Source organism: Coptis chinensis, chromosome 8 (assembly GCF_015680905.1).
Source record: "Coptis chinensis isolate HL-2020 chromosome 8, ASM1568090v1, whole genome shotgun sequence".
Lineage (NCBI taxonomy): Eukaryota > Viridiplantae > Streptophyta > Magnoliopsida > Ranunculales > Ranunculaceae > Coptis > Coptis chinensis.
Window position 1 is genome coordinate 53,591,049 of NC_141463.1, and position 18,521 is coordinate 53,609,569.

Here is an 18,521-nt window from a genome sequence, read left to right on the forward strand (position 1 = left end):
GGTGTTCTTCTCTCTGGTCCTCCGAAATTAAAAAACACTTTAACTAGATTTTTCTTTGATTGGATCCCTTGATTAGAGGTTACCGTTACCACAGCTTTAACTAGACCAGTATACCTGTTTTCCAAGGAATGAGGAAATCTCAGAATTTAACAGGGATCTCTTATTTGAAGAGGAAAGCTGCTTTAGTGGTTTGTAGCTTCCTGTAGTATAAAGATATGGTAGTAGTATTTAAGGCCTACTAGTAGTTTATTGGTGCTCAGCAAGTGTAACTAGTTTCTCTGTAGTCCTTAGGAAGTCTTATATCTATTCTGGTTAGGTATTTTGATGTTTCATTGATTGAATTTTTCTTCTCTATATTCAATACTTCCGTAAATTTTCAGGAAGCCTTCATAGCGAACTTAATCGGAAAACTAATCTTTCTTGACTTTTTCTGTTTTTTACTTTTTATGATCATTTTGTTTAAATGGCAGTTTGCACCTCTTGATACTCCTGCTGCAGTCGATGCTTTCCTTAAATATTGGAGTCCAAATGTGTTCGTGCTTTGGGAAAGAAGGTCTGGCCAAATCTCATATTGGGTGCCTAAAGAAAAGGCGTAAGTGAATATCGCAATAATAATTCGTGCCTTTATGTGGAATTTGAAATTGAGGATAACCTGAATGTGGGCAGATATTTTTCCTTTAGAATTCACTTTCTCTATTTCAGTGACAGAAACAATTGATCACTTTTTAGTCAATAGAGCTTTAAAGCAGAGGATACTTTGAGTATTTATCAGTATGCCACTTTCATGATATTAGATTACCAAAAGTTTGTAATACTTAGCATAGTCCACTCCCCCCACCTCCTCCTCAGCCTCGTTCCTGTCCTCCGTATAAGCATATTACCTTTAGATCCTTTGGTAAATAAAAATCATTCCAGTTGGTTTTCGTTTGATCTGTGCATTTGGATTGTTGACTCTCTCCTTTCATCTCTTTTTTTGGTGATCGGTAATTGTATTTGTTTTAATCCTGGCAAGTTATGCTCAGGTCGTGCTGGCTTTGTTAAATGCCCGGGTTTCTTCCAGATCTTTCAAACTTTGGTCACAGCCACTAGCTCTACCCTTGATTTCGTTGATCTATTGCAGTAGTTTGGATTTTTATACATTGGCAACTCTATGAAGTATTGGATTCCAGATGATGGCATATTCAGGATTAGCTTTTGTAGTTGCGGCTATGTGTCTTAGACTCTAGTGCAGATGCTGTTATCTCTTATCTGACAACCAGAAGATATTCTATATTTTTGGATACGTGGTCATTCTATTTTCCTTTGTGATAATATTTATCAGGTTCGTGAAATATTGGAGCTCTATAGAAGGATATATGAGGAGTATCTAGCAATCCCAGTTGTAAAAGGGAAGGCAAGCGAGCTTGAAAAGTTTCCTGGTGGGCTTTATACAACAACTGTTGAGGTGACTCATGATAGTTTTGTGCAACTCATCTACTTGTTTCAGTGATTACTATAAACTATGAGCTTTCTTCATCTCTGTTCTGATTATATTTTGGCAGGCATTTATTCCAAATACTGGTCATGGCATACAAGGTGCAACATCCCATTGCCTCGGTCAGAATTTTGCCAAGATGTTCGAGATAACCTTCGAGAATGAGATGAGAGAGAAGGCTATGGTCTGGCAGAATTCCTGGGCGTACAGCACTCGAACAGTAACTCTCACACAATTTCTTTTGTTATTTTTTATTTCACATAATTGCTTAGGTACTTAACAGTACTGAGTTAACCATCTCTGTGAAATTTTATAAAGGCATTGGATGAGAAGCACTTCTACTGATATTTTCCGACTGTCCTAGAATAGTTAAAAATTGAGTGTGAAAACCAATAGACTCTTCGTCAGATCAAGAGTTCATTTAATATAGAACTTATAGAAGTCTGATTCATTCTGAAAGTAATTTATATCTCCTGTTCACTTAGCTGTTTGTAGGACTGTTCATTCTTGTATATGAAGAGACGAGATGTGCATTTGACAATGATCACAACATTCTTGAATGGGCTAAGGTTTGATGCTCTATTGTACTTTGTCATTAATTGACATGCTTTCAGGTGGAACACCTGGGTGCTCTGGAAGCCATATTTCACCATTTAATTCTAATGCAATTTTGTGTTTTCAGGCAAACAATCATGGATCCTTGCAAATTATATGTGAGTATTATCGTTTATGTTGTCCTACCAGAGGAACAACACTTGCATTCTGTCCTCTGGAGCACCTGCATCCTTTGGAATTCCACAGACCTAGTGAAACAGTGCTACATGTTGCGGGATTAACCATTGATTTGAAATCCTGCAGCAGTCTGGAGTTTGTAGAGGTAAATTCCTATATTTAAATGAGTGTACCAATGCCAAAAATAACAATTTAGTCAGTTGTAAGACAAATGGATTCACCCCTAAGTTCTGATATTTTCCCAATGAACAGAGGTGGATGTGTTGGTTGTGACTTGTGAATCTGTGGTAGAGCATTGGGTATGAAAAGTAATATTATGCTCAAAATATTTTGGAGCTAAAAGTAATATTTTTATTTCATAATACCAACAACGCAGAGAGATATGATGTTATTAAAAAGATTTTGATAAGCTCATCACATATCTACTATTGGCATATTTTCAGTGAAAAAACATATTAATTGGAGATCAGGGAAAGCACAATAGATGATAAATGTTTTTCAGTAATGATCCTATACAAGAGAAGTAAAAATTAGTGGAACCTACTCCACAAGAGTCATATGTCCAAAGCGTGTATGTAAATGCTGTTGGTTTTCATTTATTGTATTATATGTTTATGGAGTAGGTTCTGTTTACAAACTTTTTATGCAGCACTTCATACAATGCCCCCTAACAAGGTGATTTAAGGGATAATTTCTTGATTTCACCACCATGGAGATCATGTCTATATAATATCAGCTCATTTACAAATAGCTAACCTCTTTTTTGAAATTGTTCTCAACTTACTTAATTTTTAACGGTCCAGTAAAGCAGATATTGCATCCATCTTTCTGGCAATGTCAAAAAATGTGCAAAGGAACTGATTTTTGGGGTGATGATTTCCATGGAGTATCATACTTAAAAATAATTCAGCCTTCGATTCATCTTGTGGGGTGTGGGAGGGGGCATTGTATGTACATTTATGTATGTATTTCTGATTTCACTTCTCTATGATATTATCAGGCACGCAATGCAGTATTAGCAGAGGAGGAGGCAACTGTTCTATCTGTGTGGACAGTTGCATGCTTATGTGGCTTGTTGCGCCTTGAACATGTAATTATCTGCTCTATCTCGATTGACAAAACCATGCCCTATCATCTGATCCTAGGGAAATAGTTATAATTGTCAGCCTTCTTATGAAAACCAGAAAGTATGTCTGTATGATGTCATTATTGAGGGTAATTCTTGTGGTGTTCACTCCTCGGATCAGGTGATCCATATACATATTTTAATCAGCTTTGTTATAGCTTCTTATTTATAATGGTATAATTCTTCAGGTTTATCTTCAAGTGATTATGCATCTCCCAATTTAAGTGTATACAGTATACATGTAATTTTTGATACTATATGTAGAGTAATTGGATTGAAGTTGAAATCGTTTGTACCTATTCTTGCTTTAAAACTTTCACTGAACTTTTTGTTTAAATTCATATTGTATGCTTAGGAAGAAGGGAAAAAAGTCGTGGAGTAGGTTAATTTGAAATTAAGTAACTGTAGAAGTTAAGGACCAATGTCTAATTTTGCTGGATTATCTGAAACATTTGTTCATTGCACACGTCTTTTTCCGCGTTTCATGTCAAATCTAATAAGTTTTCAAATGGGTGATTTTTGCTTTTGAATTCTTCAGTTCCATAGAAAATGATAAATTATGTTAAGACCAAAAGAAAATTGGTAACAAGAAACCTTTTTAAATCTGATTCTGTAAGCGTGCCCGTTTACATCCTATGATTGTGTTTGCATGTTTCAGGTATTGACAATGTTAGCAGGGGCACTTTTGGAGAAGCAAATTGTCGTTGTCTGCTCTAACTTGGTATGGTTGAGTTATGACATTGACTTCATGTGAATCCTCCATGTACTTATGGTTTTGTAGAAAGCCTGTCCACTGTAAACAAATGTGGAATAAGGAGTTACTCTGTTACTTGAGCGTGTAGGAATTGTTTCTTGGCCAGAGGTGGAAGATTGTAATGACTTGAGTTTTATGGCTGATTGACTTGGGGCTCATTGAGTCCAGCCTTCACCAGTAACATCTATGTATCTAACCAATAGACGTCGTCTTAAAAAAAGCAGTCAGTAGTGCTATGAGCTTTATCTATGTACGTGAAGTGTGTCAGTACCTATCAGCCACTACATTTTTAGAAATTCAGTGCAGCAAACCAATAATTTTATCTCCACCACATGCACATCCTCCTAGCATGTGTGCCTGCTTTTTTCCTCGCTCTGTTTTGTTCTGCCGTCACTGTCAAAATTTTATACATGAATTGAATTCTAAATTCAAACCCATCACTTCATTGAAAAGAGTGAGATTTGATCTGAGGCGTGATTCATCCAAAACCTTGTGATTTTATTGTTGGTTGTGCTGATATAGTTTTGAGTGTATCTACTGCCCTTGCATATTAGGTGCTTTTAGATAAAACTTATGGATATATTGTTTTTTTTCAGGGAATCTTGTCTGCTTCAGTTCTCTCCGTTATTTCTTTAATCCGGCCCTACCAGTGGCAGAGCCTTCTAATGCCAGTATGGTACCTTCTTCTTTATGATTCGTGTAAAAAATTTCTTGAACAATTCGTTGTAATTGTAATGTGGAGATTCAGGTGTCAGTATATCCTGATAGTCTATAGCATCTTGTATGAACTTTCAGGTTTTGCCAAATGACATGCATGATTTTTTGGATGCACCAGTCCCATATATAGTAAGATTTTCTAACTTCCTCCTTTTTTCTTAAACTTAAACATCTTGTATGTAATATGTTACCCGCAGAATCCTGCATTGTTTCTTATTTTACCTTGTGGATTTGTGGAGTTCACTTTTTGTGTTTCAATACTCTCAAGGCAACTTTACTGCCAATCTTGACAGTTTTAAGCTATGCTGATGGGTCTTTTTCTGGCACTGACAATTATAGAATTTTCTGAAGTGCGTCTAAAGAATTTTGAAGATATTATATAAAATTCATCTAGTTTTAAACTTAGATGTAGCACCTAACACTTTCAGTAGAGACAATCTTTAGGAGAATATGATATTGAAAGAGGAGAATATATAGACATTTTGAGTATTGCTTTCATCAATCATCAATTGTTTCAACTCCCTCTTTAACATCTAAGAGATGACTAGCTGGAAGTCAAAATTTAGAAGGGCAAGTGGATTCCTTGCTGTGCAAATAGGTCTGACTGGTTAATTTAGTACTCATCAGCACTAACCATTCTAGCAGGTGCATTGGTGCAAGCATCATGGTAGGTATTCTAAGATCTATACAGACAACGTAGTAGATACCGTGTTTTCCGGAAGCAAATTAATAAAGATCTTTTTTCAAGTGAGAATTCCTATTGTAGACTACCTAATAGAATCACTGAATTCAGAATCTTATAATAAATTTGTTTTGTATTGCCTTCGTTTTCTAGCATTATTGTATATGAATGAGAAATGTTTAGAGCTCCTTGTAGGTTGGTGTAAAGAACAAAACTGGTGAAGTACAATCGAAGATAGGAAATGTCATTCTGGTCGACGCTAACAAGAACCAGGTATTTAGTTTCGTCACATAGTAGAACTTTCATAATAAATAAAATTTTAATTAACAAAAAAAAAATTATACTTGTAAAAATCAGGTGCGGTCTCCCACTTTACCTCAATTGCCCCAGAACAAAGAGTTGTTTAAGTCGTTGAGTCCATACCATGCAAAGCTTGTTGGAGAAAGCTATTTAGGAAGAAGACGACCTGTCTTCGAGTGTACAGATGTTCAGGTTGGCTCTTAACACAATACAAAGTGCATAGACGTTATTGACTGTGAAATGCTAATAACTCTCTCAATTGCTTGCTGCTCGTTATTCGGTCCCACAATTTGTTAATTTTTATGAAGAGGAGGCCTGGGGATAGAAACACAGGTGCAACACACGTAGAAATCAGGACGGAACAATCTGAACTGCGTCCGAATTTGTTCTCACATTTAGCGACTTGAAAATTTGTTTGGTCGCTTATATACCAATTTTTTCTATGTGCAGATTGAGGCTGCGAAGGGCTTCTTAGCTGTTCTAAGGTCTTACCTGGATTCTCTTTGCTCAAATCTCCGGTCTCATACAATTACTAATGTGCAATCTAATGATGACAAGGTTGGTACCCCCCCAATACCAGTAGCAGAAAATGTGTCTCAGTTGAAGGGCAATATGATTCCTTCCTCGACTTTAAAATTTCTTTGTATTTTCTTGGGCCACCATCTGTTCACGTTCTTTCTATTGGAGAATTATTCAGGTCATGTGGTGTGATTGCCCATAGTCTATTCATAAAGTTAATGAGTGAGTGGTGAAAAACTTGATATTCCATAGTCTCATCCAACAGGACGTTCTCCTTCGAAGCATTAATGATCTTTGGAAGAGAAACATGACCGTTATTAAGTTTTGTTCTTTGTGTGGCTGGCCCTGTGTCAGCAAGAACATTCTGAGGTGGCCTCTGTCTTAGCACATTTTTTTGTAATAGTACTTTGGTAGATGTCCAGTATGGCTTGTGTCATGCTAGCGGGGCGTTGGTACATGGGTCTCTCTCTCCAAGTGAGAAAGTGCCTCTGAAGTTGTGGTTCCTTTTTGCTGCTTGGTCTTGGTGGTTGTGTGCAGCTAGTCATTAGGAGCCTAGGTGATTAAGGAGCTGTGGTCTTTCTCTCAGATATTTTTGTCTTTAGGGGAGCTGTTCCGTTTTGTACTGGGTGTGTCGCATGTGGTAGATTAGTTTTAGGAGCAGAGATTTTTTTTTGTCACTTTTGGCTTTGTGTTTTTCCTCTCTTTGTTCTTGTACAAAAGAAAAAATGATTATTTGCTTCTCCATTGACAGAATTAACAGACACTATACACACTTACGCCTGCATTTCTTTCCACTATCAGGTGTCTTTACTCTTAAAGGAGAGTTTCATTGATTCATTTCCAAACAGAGACAGGTCTTTTATGAGGGTAAGCATCTTAAACAACTAGTTTTACAGGTCTTTTAAATGATATAAATTGTACTTAAGCGTCTGCTTAAATAGTCGGTTCTTTGAAATTTACTATCGCACTTCATACCAGTTTGTATATTTATACTGCAAAATGTCCAAAAATCTTGATGTAACCATGCTAGAAATAGACATTACTTTGAGATCTCTTACAGAGTCCTGACCCTTCACTTAGTTCCTTACCTGTAGCGGTGTAATAATAAAAAAGTAAAGACTCTGGACATACAAAAATCCGACAAGTCATTGTATAGTTGAAAACAACATAAAAGTTGGTATTGTTACTAATTTCTTTTTATGTTGAACAGCATTTTGTAGACACACAGCTCTTTTCTGTACATACGGATCTTGTTCTATCCTTCTATCAAAAGGATTAGCGTCACCATGTAAAGGTTACTGGATAAGTTATGGGCGAAAGTACCTAGAGCGCAAGCTCTGTAATTTAGACAAGTTATTTATGAATTATTGATCCCCAGTTAGGGGACACAGAGAAGTTTGTTTCCCCAAGTTTTCCTTCATTCCTCTTGTTCACTGTGAAGGAGTTTAGTAAGTCCAAGTTCTTACGATGAATTTGGTTTTGCTAGTTGCAAAGAAAACTTTGCGGTTGTATTGTAGCCTTGTAGGTGAAAGGGAACTAAGTGTTGTACGATATACATACATTAATCTCATATATATTTTTTAATGAGATTGTGGAATTATTGTTTATATTTAACCAATCTCCCCCCATTCCATCAATCTCTTCAATGCCCATGCTGCAAAATAATAAATGAACAGGGATTAGTGATCTCTTTGTATAGATAGCGAGGAACTCAAAATGAAAATATATATACATAGTACAGAGGCTTTGATGCTAGCCAGTAATGCACTACTGACTCCTGCTTTTTGATGCTGTCTGCTTTTTGTGCTGGTGTTCAATTCACCTCATTAGGAACCAATCCAAAGTGTTCCACCCCACCCCCACACCTCTCTTTTATGCATAGATTACCAGTTTGTATGTACTCCACTACTCCCCTTCTCAAATTATATTAGACATTCCATTTCTTAATAGTAACAAAGAATAATAAATCTCATAATATAATTATTAACTATATATATCAGTTGTATATGATCGTACTGAAAGTAGGTGTCAAAAATTTCTGGGCTGATAAAACGTACTACCATAGTTTAGTTACTACTGCATATATATTACATCAGATTGCCATTCTTCTTACCTACTGATGAGTCCTGACCAGTTCTTGGGCATTCAAGAGCACTTAAGCCTATTAGACAGGATCTATTTCATTTGTGGCTTTACGTTACCTAACAGTATGATGTCATGGATGTATTCAGTTCAATTTTGCATTCCTTGTGTAAAATTCATGTGATGATCTGAGAAAAAAATAACTCGTTTGATGATTAATTTGCAGGTTGGAACTTCAGTTCATTGTGTTTTTATGTTTTTTATGCATACAGGTGGAGGAGAACTATATACATGGGGATCAAATGAGAATGGATGCCTTGGAGTCGGTTGCACGGAGGCCATCTATGAACCAGAACGAGTTGAAGGTCCATTCTTGAAATTTCTGTGTTTAAGGTATCTTGTGGTTTGGAAGCATACGGCTGCAGTTTCTGGTGGTAAGGTTTTCACATGGGGTTGGGGAGGATCACATGGAACATTTTCTGTAGATGGACATTCCCCTGGTGGTCAGTTGGGACATGGAGATGATATCGACTATTACGAACCAATGATGGTAGAATTCGGGAAGAATGTCAAAGCGTTGGAAGTATCTTGCGGATTCAATCACACAGGCGCAATACTTGAATACGCTTAATCTTATACAAGAAGCTGCAAGAAATGGTATAGTGTTGTTTCTGACGAAGAAAGGAGTTGGTATTTTCCTCAATTCTTCTTTTATAATGTTTAACGTGTTTAAGTACTCATTTCTTATAGAGCTCGATGGTGTAACATCATTATACTTGCAAATCTAACATGGAAACTCAGTTCTGTAATGAAACAACTGTTATATGGTAAATTTTGTTTAAACCATCAAGCTGAAGTCTTGTGATATGAACGCAGCCATTCAAAAGTCGAAGTCACTGCTCAACACGTTAAATACAGAACTTGATATTTGGCTAATAAAAGTATTTATGAAGCCGCTTCACCATATAGATAGTTCTGATATAACAGCACAAATCACATTAGTCTACAAAGATATGTATTTCTTCCCTCAGCAACTACATGTAACCCAACAACCATGAGAACCAAAGATCAAAACGAAAATACAGTCTTTTCTAGTAGATATGCAATAAGTTTCTTCAAATAGATTACAAGAAATTGAAAGTTTTAACCATACAAATTGAAAACCATTCAATGGAGAACATGATTTTCTCACTTGAGAACAGAAGTACAATAATGAAATTCTATTGAAACTAGCAAAGAAAGATTTTGGATCATAAAGCGGATAACATTCAAGAGAAATCAGAATGCATCATATAGTGATCTCACCTGCATCAACTTAATACTCAGACCCGATTTAGCTGCCTCAAGAGTTCCAAAGAGTGAACCTGCGGCATATGATGTGTCAGAAAACGAAGCAGAAACACACCCTCACCCTTCCCCCCCCTGAAGCAAAAAGCATAGAAAACGAGCACTATTTCCATTAGTTCTATCCCTCTAACTATGATCATAAATCATGTACATGATAAACTACCGAAATTTGTATGACAAAAGGTTACAACATCAGATCCGCGTGAGACAAATTGAACTTGCTTTAAAGTTGTAACAGCATACCAAATATGAAGTAGAAGTCATCAGTAATCACGTCTTTAAGCTAAATTCTTGATGTATAAAACTGTAGCAGAACTCCCGGCTGAATAGTTCTGCATAAATGCAAGGAAGAATCGCAACTCAGTAAATATTTTTCATGCAAATGGTACTTAGATCTAGACTCCACTGCATTTTGAAATGTTCTGAATTTCTCCTTAATCTTTAAGGATTATACTAATGATGCCTTAGCATGAAATTGACATGGGTCTCTACTATGACTGATATACAGGCATAGATATTTTTAAGGGTGCCCACCGCCATCCCAAAATTGGAGTTACACAGAACTCCCTTATTTTCTTCGATTATACACTGATTAATTTTTAGCACGTTCAAATCATATTCTTTCAGTTTTCGATACCTTAAACATTGGTAGTGATAAGATTTCTTCGGGAGGCAACTTTCCTCTCTCTATATCTTCAGTTGTTGCAAATGGTTTTAGCTCCATGCCCTCTTATTCTGGCTCCCCTGATTCATTCATGTTGTCCGCATCATATTTATCTTCATTATGTATTGGTTTAGCAGCGAGTTTGATCTGCATCCAAAAAAAACAAAAATTAAATTACTGATATATATTGTTTAACTAAAGAATCTTAATTAACTCTTCCGAGGATGAGAAGCTACCTGCAGAACAGGGCTATTTTTTTTTATCATCGGCATCTCTTTTGGAGCTAACGTGGCTACTTTCAATCCAACATCCTCATGAGACACATCTTTATTTACAGTCGGCCCTACAATAGTTTCTCCTCTGCAACGCTTTCGACCACACTTTGATTTACTATGAGCATCGACGAGGCCGCTTTTGTCTTCATCCTCATCTCCCTAAATTTTTGGGCATGAAGGTGAACATTCCTCTTACTCCTAAGCTCAGACACTTTTTTCTTTTGGTAATCTTAACTCAGAGACTTAATGCCTGTAAGTATACTACTCGCGACAATACAAAAGATAAAATGTTCCGAGAAATAAAATCTGTGAATTCTAATCCTACTGTACAAAAAATACATAGCAAATGCACAGTTAAAATCTCAAACACATTCTTTAAGTGGTAATAATGGCCCAACTCAAAGGAACAGAACCTTTAAACCAGTAGCTGCTAATGTGTTCATCTCTAGAGGGCTTGTTTATCTTATGCATTCCGACCAAGATTTGTAAGTTCTTGCAGTTCACTAAAAATTCAAAAAACTGAAATCTACACCAAATCCAAGAATACTCTAAAGTTTGTTTCTACTTTAAAGAAAATAATGTATGTAACTGAAGCCATAAATTTAGTACCTCCACTGTGAAGGAGTTGTCACTTTGGAACTCGTCCATGATACCTGACTCATGTTCTGATAGCAGGCAACAACCTGTAGAAAATATAGTAACAAGGAAAACAGGGTTCTAATGCATCAACACTAAAGAAAAACTATAAACAACAACACAAAATAAGGTCAACAACATACTTTCTCAATTTCTCTAGTACAGAATGAAGAATTAGAAACAGGAAGTAAACAGCCAACAGTGGGTCACAACTTGCAACTAAATCATCTCGGATATATTATAAAATTCAAGAAGAAAGTATGTACAGAGTAGGACATTGTCCATTCAACATGACCACTATGTAAAACTGTAAATTGGAGATTTAGGCTGACGCTCTACCTCATTATCCTTATGTTCTGCCTCTTCTTTACTATCCTTGTGGCTGCTGTCCTCTGGCACACTTTCTACCACTTTGACTTCCTCTTTTGAGGACGGCTGATTGTTATCTGGTACACTTTCGTCCACTTTGACCCCACCTTTGGAATCGGCCTGGCTGTCGTCTGGTATACTTTCACCAACTTTTAAATCTTCTTTTACAGAAGCCCCTTCTCTGAACTTCTGCCGCACATCCAGGAAATCGTATTTCTGGTTCCCTGAATCAAGGTTAACCAGAAGGTTAAAAAATTCAACATGAATGACGAGGTCCGTAATCTGTGTTTTCTGACATAAGTACTGCCTGGATGGGCATAATATGTACAGATTGGAAAGAAGGAACAGAATCCATACTGTGATCCTAGACTTATATAATTAGTTAGTAAGGATTCCAAGTGATGTATGCAAAAGGGTCACATACAATAAAGTAGATTGAAAGAAAATGTTCTGTGTGTAAGACCTAGATCGAGTTATGTTAACGTTCTTCCTAACGTACTGATTGGTTTAGAAAACAAGAACCATCTACATTTTAGTATTAGACAATGAAGAAGGTGAGAACCAAGATCAATGGATTCAGCTTCCAAGAGATGTTCTAGCTTATTTCATATTTGTTTTAAGACACTAGCTTATTTCATACATGAGGAGGCGGAAGCAAAGAAGTGGATATGCCACTGCAAAAACTAGGGAAAAAAAAACAAAACAAAAAAACGTAGCAATCTAGTAACAAACCTTATCTGGTTTGTTAGCTGCAAGAAGCACATTTGTGAGACCACGCAGTACTTCAAAGTTAATAGATTCACACACCTAGCACAAGTGAGAATACATTTGTGGGATCTGGTCAGAATTCAGAAGTAAGCCAATACTTTTGATTTAAGCAAAAAGCAAGATTTGTAAACTTAATCTCAAATTTCATAAACCACTGACAGATGCAGAACTCCTATAGGCAGCAGCACTCCTTCATAATCCTTGAGCTCATATTTAACTTCGCCAAGTAAACGATAAACATCAGGATCACTTGGCTTTTCCTAAAATACAAAAGTAAATTTTTTGGAAAGTAACCTCCAGAACTGTCCAAACAACTGGATATATATAGCAAATTCTACTTTGGTTCTACTCACTGATAATTGAGAACAAGAGCGGAGCAAACCTTGGACAATTTCTCAAGTAGAGAAGCAGCTTGGCCATATTCTCCTAATTCTGAAAGGGTTACAGCAGCTGCCTGAAGACCATTATTCCTTTAAAAAATTAAATCCACACTAAGGTACTTACCCTCAAAACTTGGAAAGAAGAAATTTGTACTGTGTTAGTTGTAGGTGTTAGTTGTACTGTGTTGTCTGCTAATCGCATACTGTAGGTTTGTCAAAATAACATATTAACAAACAAAATATTTCTCAAGGAAATTATAACATTAGAGTTTATTTAACCTGGAAACCTGCAGTGGAACTGTCCAACAACTACTAGCATAGCTGCTTAGTTGCTGAAGTCCTTTAGCTTAATCAATAAATTTTAAGGATATTATTATTAATTTAATAAATATAAGTATTGCATAGATTTTTTTTTAACACAAATGGTACATCTCACGTTTTTCTAAAGGTCCAGTGAAGTATAGGGCACTCCTAGGTCAAATCCCTGCTAGCAATATCAAGAATGAGGGTGTAAGTGTTAGTACAGATATAACTTAAACCTCAAAGCAATTTGGAGTTCTTTGTCTTCAGGATCCCGCCTCAAACCCTCAGAGAATGCATTTGGTGCCAAGTTGAATTTCTGCACTTCCGCAGTATAGATTAGCAAATCCCCAGTTGAGATATGAGCACATATTTTCAAGGACGATGGAAAGATTAAGAAAATTCACTCACTTTTAGTGTAGCCCATGCAACTCCTTTCCTATAGTACGCCTCCGACCAGTCAGGTCTTAGCCTTATACATGCGTTGAGAAAGCTGTGGAATGCAATTGGATTAGGATTTGATTGGAGGTAGACTCCTATGCTGCAGTGCTAGCGAGTAATGGTGGCTCTATTACAATGGACCTGTAGAAACAGGAGGAATGATAGCAGGCAACAACCTGTAGAAAATATAGTAACAAGGAAAACAGGGTTCTAATACATCAACACTAAAGAAAGACTATAAACAAACAAAATAACTCAAATTCAAAAATTATAATATTGTACTTATTGACACTAATGAAAGACCACTAAAGAGGACTATCTGTCCAAACACCTAACTGAAATAAAGACAACATAAACTAGAAACTTCTCTACACCAACGAAATAAGTCTTAAGAAACCAAAACAAGGAAAACTGCTCCTATTCAGTCCATCAATCTCCACCACTACCACGCTTTTTCCCTCGGGATTCAGGAATTGTACCAACAACCTTCTTGTATGCATCAAAGCGTGGTTGAAAATACGTTTCCCAATCACCGTTAGTAGGATAATGATAGTCAAACCAGAGCTTCGCAATTTCTGGCATCGGATAGTTTGTTTTGAGCTTGAGCTTTAACATTTTGTTCTCGACAAGCCCAATACTTATAACATTAGGGCCATTTTAGGGATAGCTGATCTCGATTGGGAGAAATGTGACGGACTTTGCCTTTGAAAAAAGACAACGGCAAGATGATACTTCAAGTCTGCAAGATAACCGAATTGAGGCATCTTCATAAATTCATCCGTACCAGATTTTGAAAGGTTCTCCACACAATTTTAAAACCCATGAACACTTGAACATCTTTACATACTCTTGCTTAAAAGCAACTCAACTCTACCAACAATCTGCTTTGTACTTTTATCCAATTCTCTTTTACGATAACCCAATGCTAAAGCCAAGGCTATAAAACCACCAATTCCATCTCCCATTGATTCTTTAATATCCAAAGTGAATGGCCTCACAACTTCGGAACTTTATCCATATAGTGAAAGTAGCAATGAGTATAGGAAGGTATTTCAACATCCCAGATACTCTACCTACAAAAAACACATCTCACTATTCAACAATTTTTTATTTTATTAATTCCTACTTAATCATAAAACCTTTTACACCTAATTTACCTTCTCTTTTCTTTTCATTGCCTCCTTCATCAGTCCAAGAGTGACGGGTGCAGCATCGCTAGCACCTTGATCTGTAATATTTGCATCATTTGCAAATTTCTGTTTTTCTTTAATCAATTGAATTCTTTTCTCAATATTGTTGATATGAGACACTATGCCAATAAAAGCCTCATCAAGGTACTCTTTTATTGCATACAAATTCATCTTCAGACCAACCACCTCCTCCTCTAGTCGATCCATTGGAACTTGGAAATCTAAGAGAAAAAATAAATAAAGAAACATTTAGACCTAGGACAATATCAACATTGCATATACTATCTAGCGAATTTTTAGCACTGTAAAATAGTTAACTAGTTACTCTATTTTCATACCTTATTGAAATTTTCACATGATTAGTGAGCTAAGTATAGTCTATCTTTCACTCTTAGAATATATTAGTTATGTCAGGGACGAACATACACCGCACTGAGTTGCTTGATTTCTGGTTAGGTTTTCTAGTCTCAAATCATGCTTACTGAAAACAACCTTCCATCCAAATATAAATTCAATAACGTTTAAAAGTGAGACAATATGTAAACATAAATAAAGGCTCTCTTTAAACAAATTACAAGAGTCCTACTCACATTCTCTCAAATCAATAACTGAAAGGAACAAGATTCAAAGATAACATCATTATTGTGCAGGCGGTGAATTCCCAAGGGTTCATTGACATAAGATCAATTCCCAGACTAGAGACTACAACATATAAAACTCAACTCAAAAGCATATGAACCAATTACCATGGTCAACGTCTCTTGTCAAATTGGTCACTATAACATAGACAACAAACTAAAAAACCACTTACGAACTAGATTACATTTTTTGGGTAATATGCTATGGTCTTACATGCATGAATATCGAATAATTGCAGAGAATAATTTATAACAGGTGTTCATTAACTAAACATGAAGAACTAAAGCATAAAACATATAGAACATATAAAATATTACCTTTTAGTGTTGAACGACAAATGAAAAAGAAAATAGAGAACAACCCGTTGACTGTTGATGGTTGATGTCTCTAATTGGGAGGGAGGTAATAAATGGAGCGGAAATAGAGAATGTGCAATGGAGATCCATTCGAAAGTGGGGGGGGAACATGGTGATCGTGGGGTTTGGGCGTGGTGTGTGCGGCGGATCGTGGGTTTGGGCGTGGTGTGTGTGTGGGGAAGCCGCCCTTGAAAATAAATTATCTAATTTTTTGAAGTTTTTGAAATTTTGAAAATTCCGATAAATTTCCCAACCCAAACAAAAATTGAAAATTGCACTTCATCCTAAATGTGGGTAGGACTCTCAACTGCTAGGCCTATGGCGGGTAATCCAACATGGCCCAATTTTTCCATATCCTATGGCGGGTAGGATTTTTTTTTTTTTTTTTGGGGACTCTCTAAAGGGGGGAAAAAAAAAAAAAGATTTTTTTTTTTTTTTTGGACTCTCCACCGATTCTCAAAGTGTGTGGTTTAACCCATGGGACTGTGTCCATATATAAAGTAAACTTATATCGATAGCGTTGGCGGGTTAGCGTTTTGACGCACCATTGGATCAAAATGTCCGTGATATTTGGTGTTTTGCCGCACCATTGGACTTAGCCTAAAGCACGGACGCACTAACCCATGGGCTGTGTCCAAGTCGGACACGCGACGGACAACTAAATCCGGACGCTGGTCAAGACGTCAACTAAACCGACCGACAAGACGTAGTCCGGACGCGGGTCAACATGGTCAGGACGCTGATTTTGACCCAAACAAATAAAAAATAAATCAAAATAATATTAAAAAACTAAAATTTTTCATTTCTTGTTTTATTAAGACTTCTTACATGTTTTTAAAGTTTGATTAGGAAATATTAAACTTAATTTTGTGGCTATTTATCTTTAATAGTTTTGAATTTATAAATGTTGATACATTTAATTTAGTTTTTAATGTTCAATTTATATAAAATAAAATTATTAATATTAATTAATTTCTGCGTCCTTTGTTGCGTCGTCCTACATTTTTGAGATATAACCGAAGTCGCCCAGTCATTGTTGGCGTCAGCGTCAATGTCAGCGTCAATGCAACATAGCTCCACACACACCCAAAACCAAAATATAACGGTCTATATCGATATTTGAGATTCCAACTTTTTGAAATAGTTAAAATTTTAATATATATCATTATATATCGATATATCGCTAATATATAACGACATATGTCAATTATCTATCAACAAGAAATATAATCGGTCAAACAAATAACAAGTCAATCGATATATATCAAATATATCATATATATTGCTAATATATATCGATCCAAGTCAATCGATATACATTATTTCCATATCATGTACCCATATTTCGATATATTGATATATCGGACGATATTTTCGACCTTGGTTGAAGAGAAAAATAACTAAGTTAGGGGTTCAATAACATTTTTATTTGACAATTTTTGGTTTAGGAGGAAAGTAAATTCAGCTTATGTGTTTGCTCAATAACCCCAAATAGATATAAATAATGATTGTGAATATGAATAGTGATTGCTCATAACTTATGTTAAGGTATGAGCAGTGATTGTTCATACTCATATTGAGGTATGAACACTCATTATTCATACCTAAAATAGGTATAAACAATGAGTCTTCATATAAACAATGATTGTTCATAGCTCAGGTTGAGGTATGACCCCCCTCCCCCCCCCAATAGGTATTAACAATCATTATAGGTAGGAAGAGTCATTGTTCATACTCATAGCTTATGTTAATGTATAGTATGAACAATGAGTGTTCCACACTCATTTAGTCCTTAAACTAAAATTTAACCCGCTCATGCTTTCGAGTCATAATTAAATGAATACATGTAAATTTAATTTTTAGAACAGAATTACCCTTTTTTTTTTTTTTGACATTTAAATTGAACTTGTTAGTGTCATTGTGATACCCTTAATTGAATATGCCTTAGAAAATCTTCATGCCCGAGAATATGTATTGAGAACAATTTGTTCATCCAGAAGCGGAGTGTACATAGACTTGTTCCAATTCTTCATTCATAGCGTGGATGCCACTTTGAAAACATTGATCTTCTAATAAGTTCAATTGTGGTACTACTTCAATGTGTTTTGATATTGGCGTTCATGCATTGGCACCGAAAACCACTTAATAGAGAATATGCAAGTTACATGATTCCTTATATATGAGCATGCTTCTAGGAGCAACTTTAGAAATACCATGAATCCATGATTATATTCCTTGATATGTACTTTGGACGTTGAACACCGATGATGGAGAAAAGGTGAGTTGAAATCCTTGATCTAATTAGGCAAATTCAGTCAAAAGGAAAACATATATACCTTAATTATAAACGATTTTGTTTTTGAAATGAAAATCAAATATACCTTAATCAAGTTTCAAACTGAAATTGCATAAGCTAATGTATACCATGTTTAGTCATCTTTCATAAAAGAAAAGAAAAATGAAAAAAGAAAACTTGCTTTATTAGTGTGGCCTTTGTCAATATACGTATATAGCTTCATTGCCCAACCTATAGTGAACTTCTCTAACCATGGTCATCGATGGAAATCTCATCTTATAATCCCACAATTTATTCGACCATATCTTCAATGTATAATATGAATTAACTTGAGATAGTACGTGTAGTGAAAGCTCAGGCCCATTACCTTGATACCTTGAAGGCCTTGAATAGTTGAACTACAGTCTTAGTTTTTATGTTGAAATGTTGAATAATTTGTTTACCCAAAGGAAAAAAAAAACCATCTCAAAGGCA

The 18,521-nt window shown here is 35.9% G+C and overlaps 2 protein-coding genes across 14 annotated transcripts; one reads left to right on the forward strand and one right to left on the reverse strand.

Moving 5' to 3' along the window:
* Nucleotides 1-61: 61 nt before the first annotated feature.
* LOC147481925 (DENN domain-containing protein C297.05-like) lies at nt 62-9,232 on the forward strand. 6 transcript variants are annotated; one of them, XM_086575560.1, is made up of 15 exons: nt 62-188; nt 471-592; nt 1,322-1,444; nt 1,542-1,694; nt 1,960-2,043; nt 2,157-2,351; nt 3,207-3,296; nt 3,991-4,053; nt 4,683-4,757; nt 4,882-4,932; nt 5,681-5,758; nt 5,843-5,977; nt 6,236-6,343; nt 7,106-7,171; nt 8,659-9,232. In XM_086575560.1, the coding sequence occupies exons 4-15, from the start codon at nt 1,614-1,616 to the stop codon at nt 8,761-8,763; spliced, it is 1,131 nt and encodes a 376-aa protein (XP_086431686.1). In that variant the 5' UTR covers nt 62-188; nt 471-592; nt 1,322-1,444; nt 1,542-1,613; the 3' UTR covers nt 8,764-9,232. The 6 variants fall into 6 exon arrangements, with proteins under 6 accessions (XP_086431686.1, XP_086431691.1, XP_086431692.1 ...); XM_086575561.1 differs by lacking the exon at nt 62-188 and having other exon boundaries at nt 206-592; nt 1,322-1,418; XM_086575564.1 differs by lacking the exons at nt 62-188; nt 8,659-9,232 and adding an exon at nt 7,515-7,911 and having other exon boundaries at nt 206-592; nt 1,322-1,418.
* On the reverse strand, nt 7,825-14,208 carry LOC147481926 (uncharacterized). Of its 8 annotated transcripts, none has more exons than XM_086575570.1 (8): nt 13,537-14,202; nt 11,648-11,901; nt 11,282-11,355; nt 10,634-10,870; nt 10,371-10,544; nt 9,977-10,065; nt 9,692-9,750; nt 7,825-7,958 (listed from the first exon to the last, which is right to left on the reverse strand). In XM_086575570.1, the coding sequence occupies exons 1-4, from the start codon at nt 13,550-13,552 to the stop codon at nt 10,741-10,743; spliced, it is 474 nt and encodes a 157-aa protein (XP_086431696.1). In that variant the 5' UTR covers nt 13,553-14,202; the 3' UTR covers nt 7,825-7,958; nt 9,692-9,750; nt 9,977-10,065; nt 10,371-10,544; nt 10,634-10,740. The 8 variants fall into 8 exon arrangements, with proteins under 8 accessions (XP_086431696.1, XP_086431695.1, XP_086431700.1 ...); XM_086575569.1 differs by having other exon boundaries at nt 9,692-9,808; XM_086575574.1 differs by lacking the exon at nt 7,825-7,958 and having other exon boundaries at nt 9,458-9,750; nt 10,634-10,901; nt 13,537-14,208.
* Between the last annotated feature and the right edge of the window lie 4,313 nt (nt 14,209-18,521).

What these genes read in the sequence shown, in the direction of transcription:
- LOC147481925 (XM_086575560.1), top strand. Translation starts at nt 1,614, where the DNA reads ATGTTCGAGATAACCTTCGAGAATGAGATGAGAGAGAAGGCTATGGTC. An exon ending in GGGCGTACAGCACTCGAACA is followed by an intron (nt 1,695 to 1,959) that starts GTAACTCTCACA and finishes CTGTTCACTTAG; the next exon opens with CTGTTTGTAGGACTGTTCAT. An exon ending in GAGACAGGTCTTTTATGAGG is followed by an intron (nt 7,172 to 8,658) that starts GTAAGCATCTTA and finishes TTATGCATACAG; the next exon opens with GTGGAGGAGAACTATATACA.
- LOC147481926 (XM_086575570.1), bottom strand. An exon ending in CAGAACATAAGGATAATGAG is followed by an intron (nt 11,356 to 11,647) that starts GTAGAGCGTCAG and finishes TATTTTCTACAG; the next exon opens with GTTGTTGCCTGCTATCAGAA. An exon ending in ACAACTCCTTCACAGTGGAG is followed by an intron (nt 10,871 to 11,281) that starts GTACTAAATTTA and finishes GTCTGAGCTTAG; the next exon opens with GAGTAAGAGGAATGTTCACC.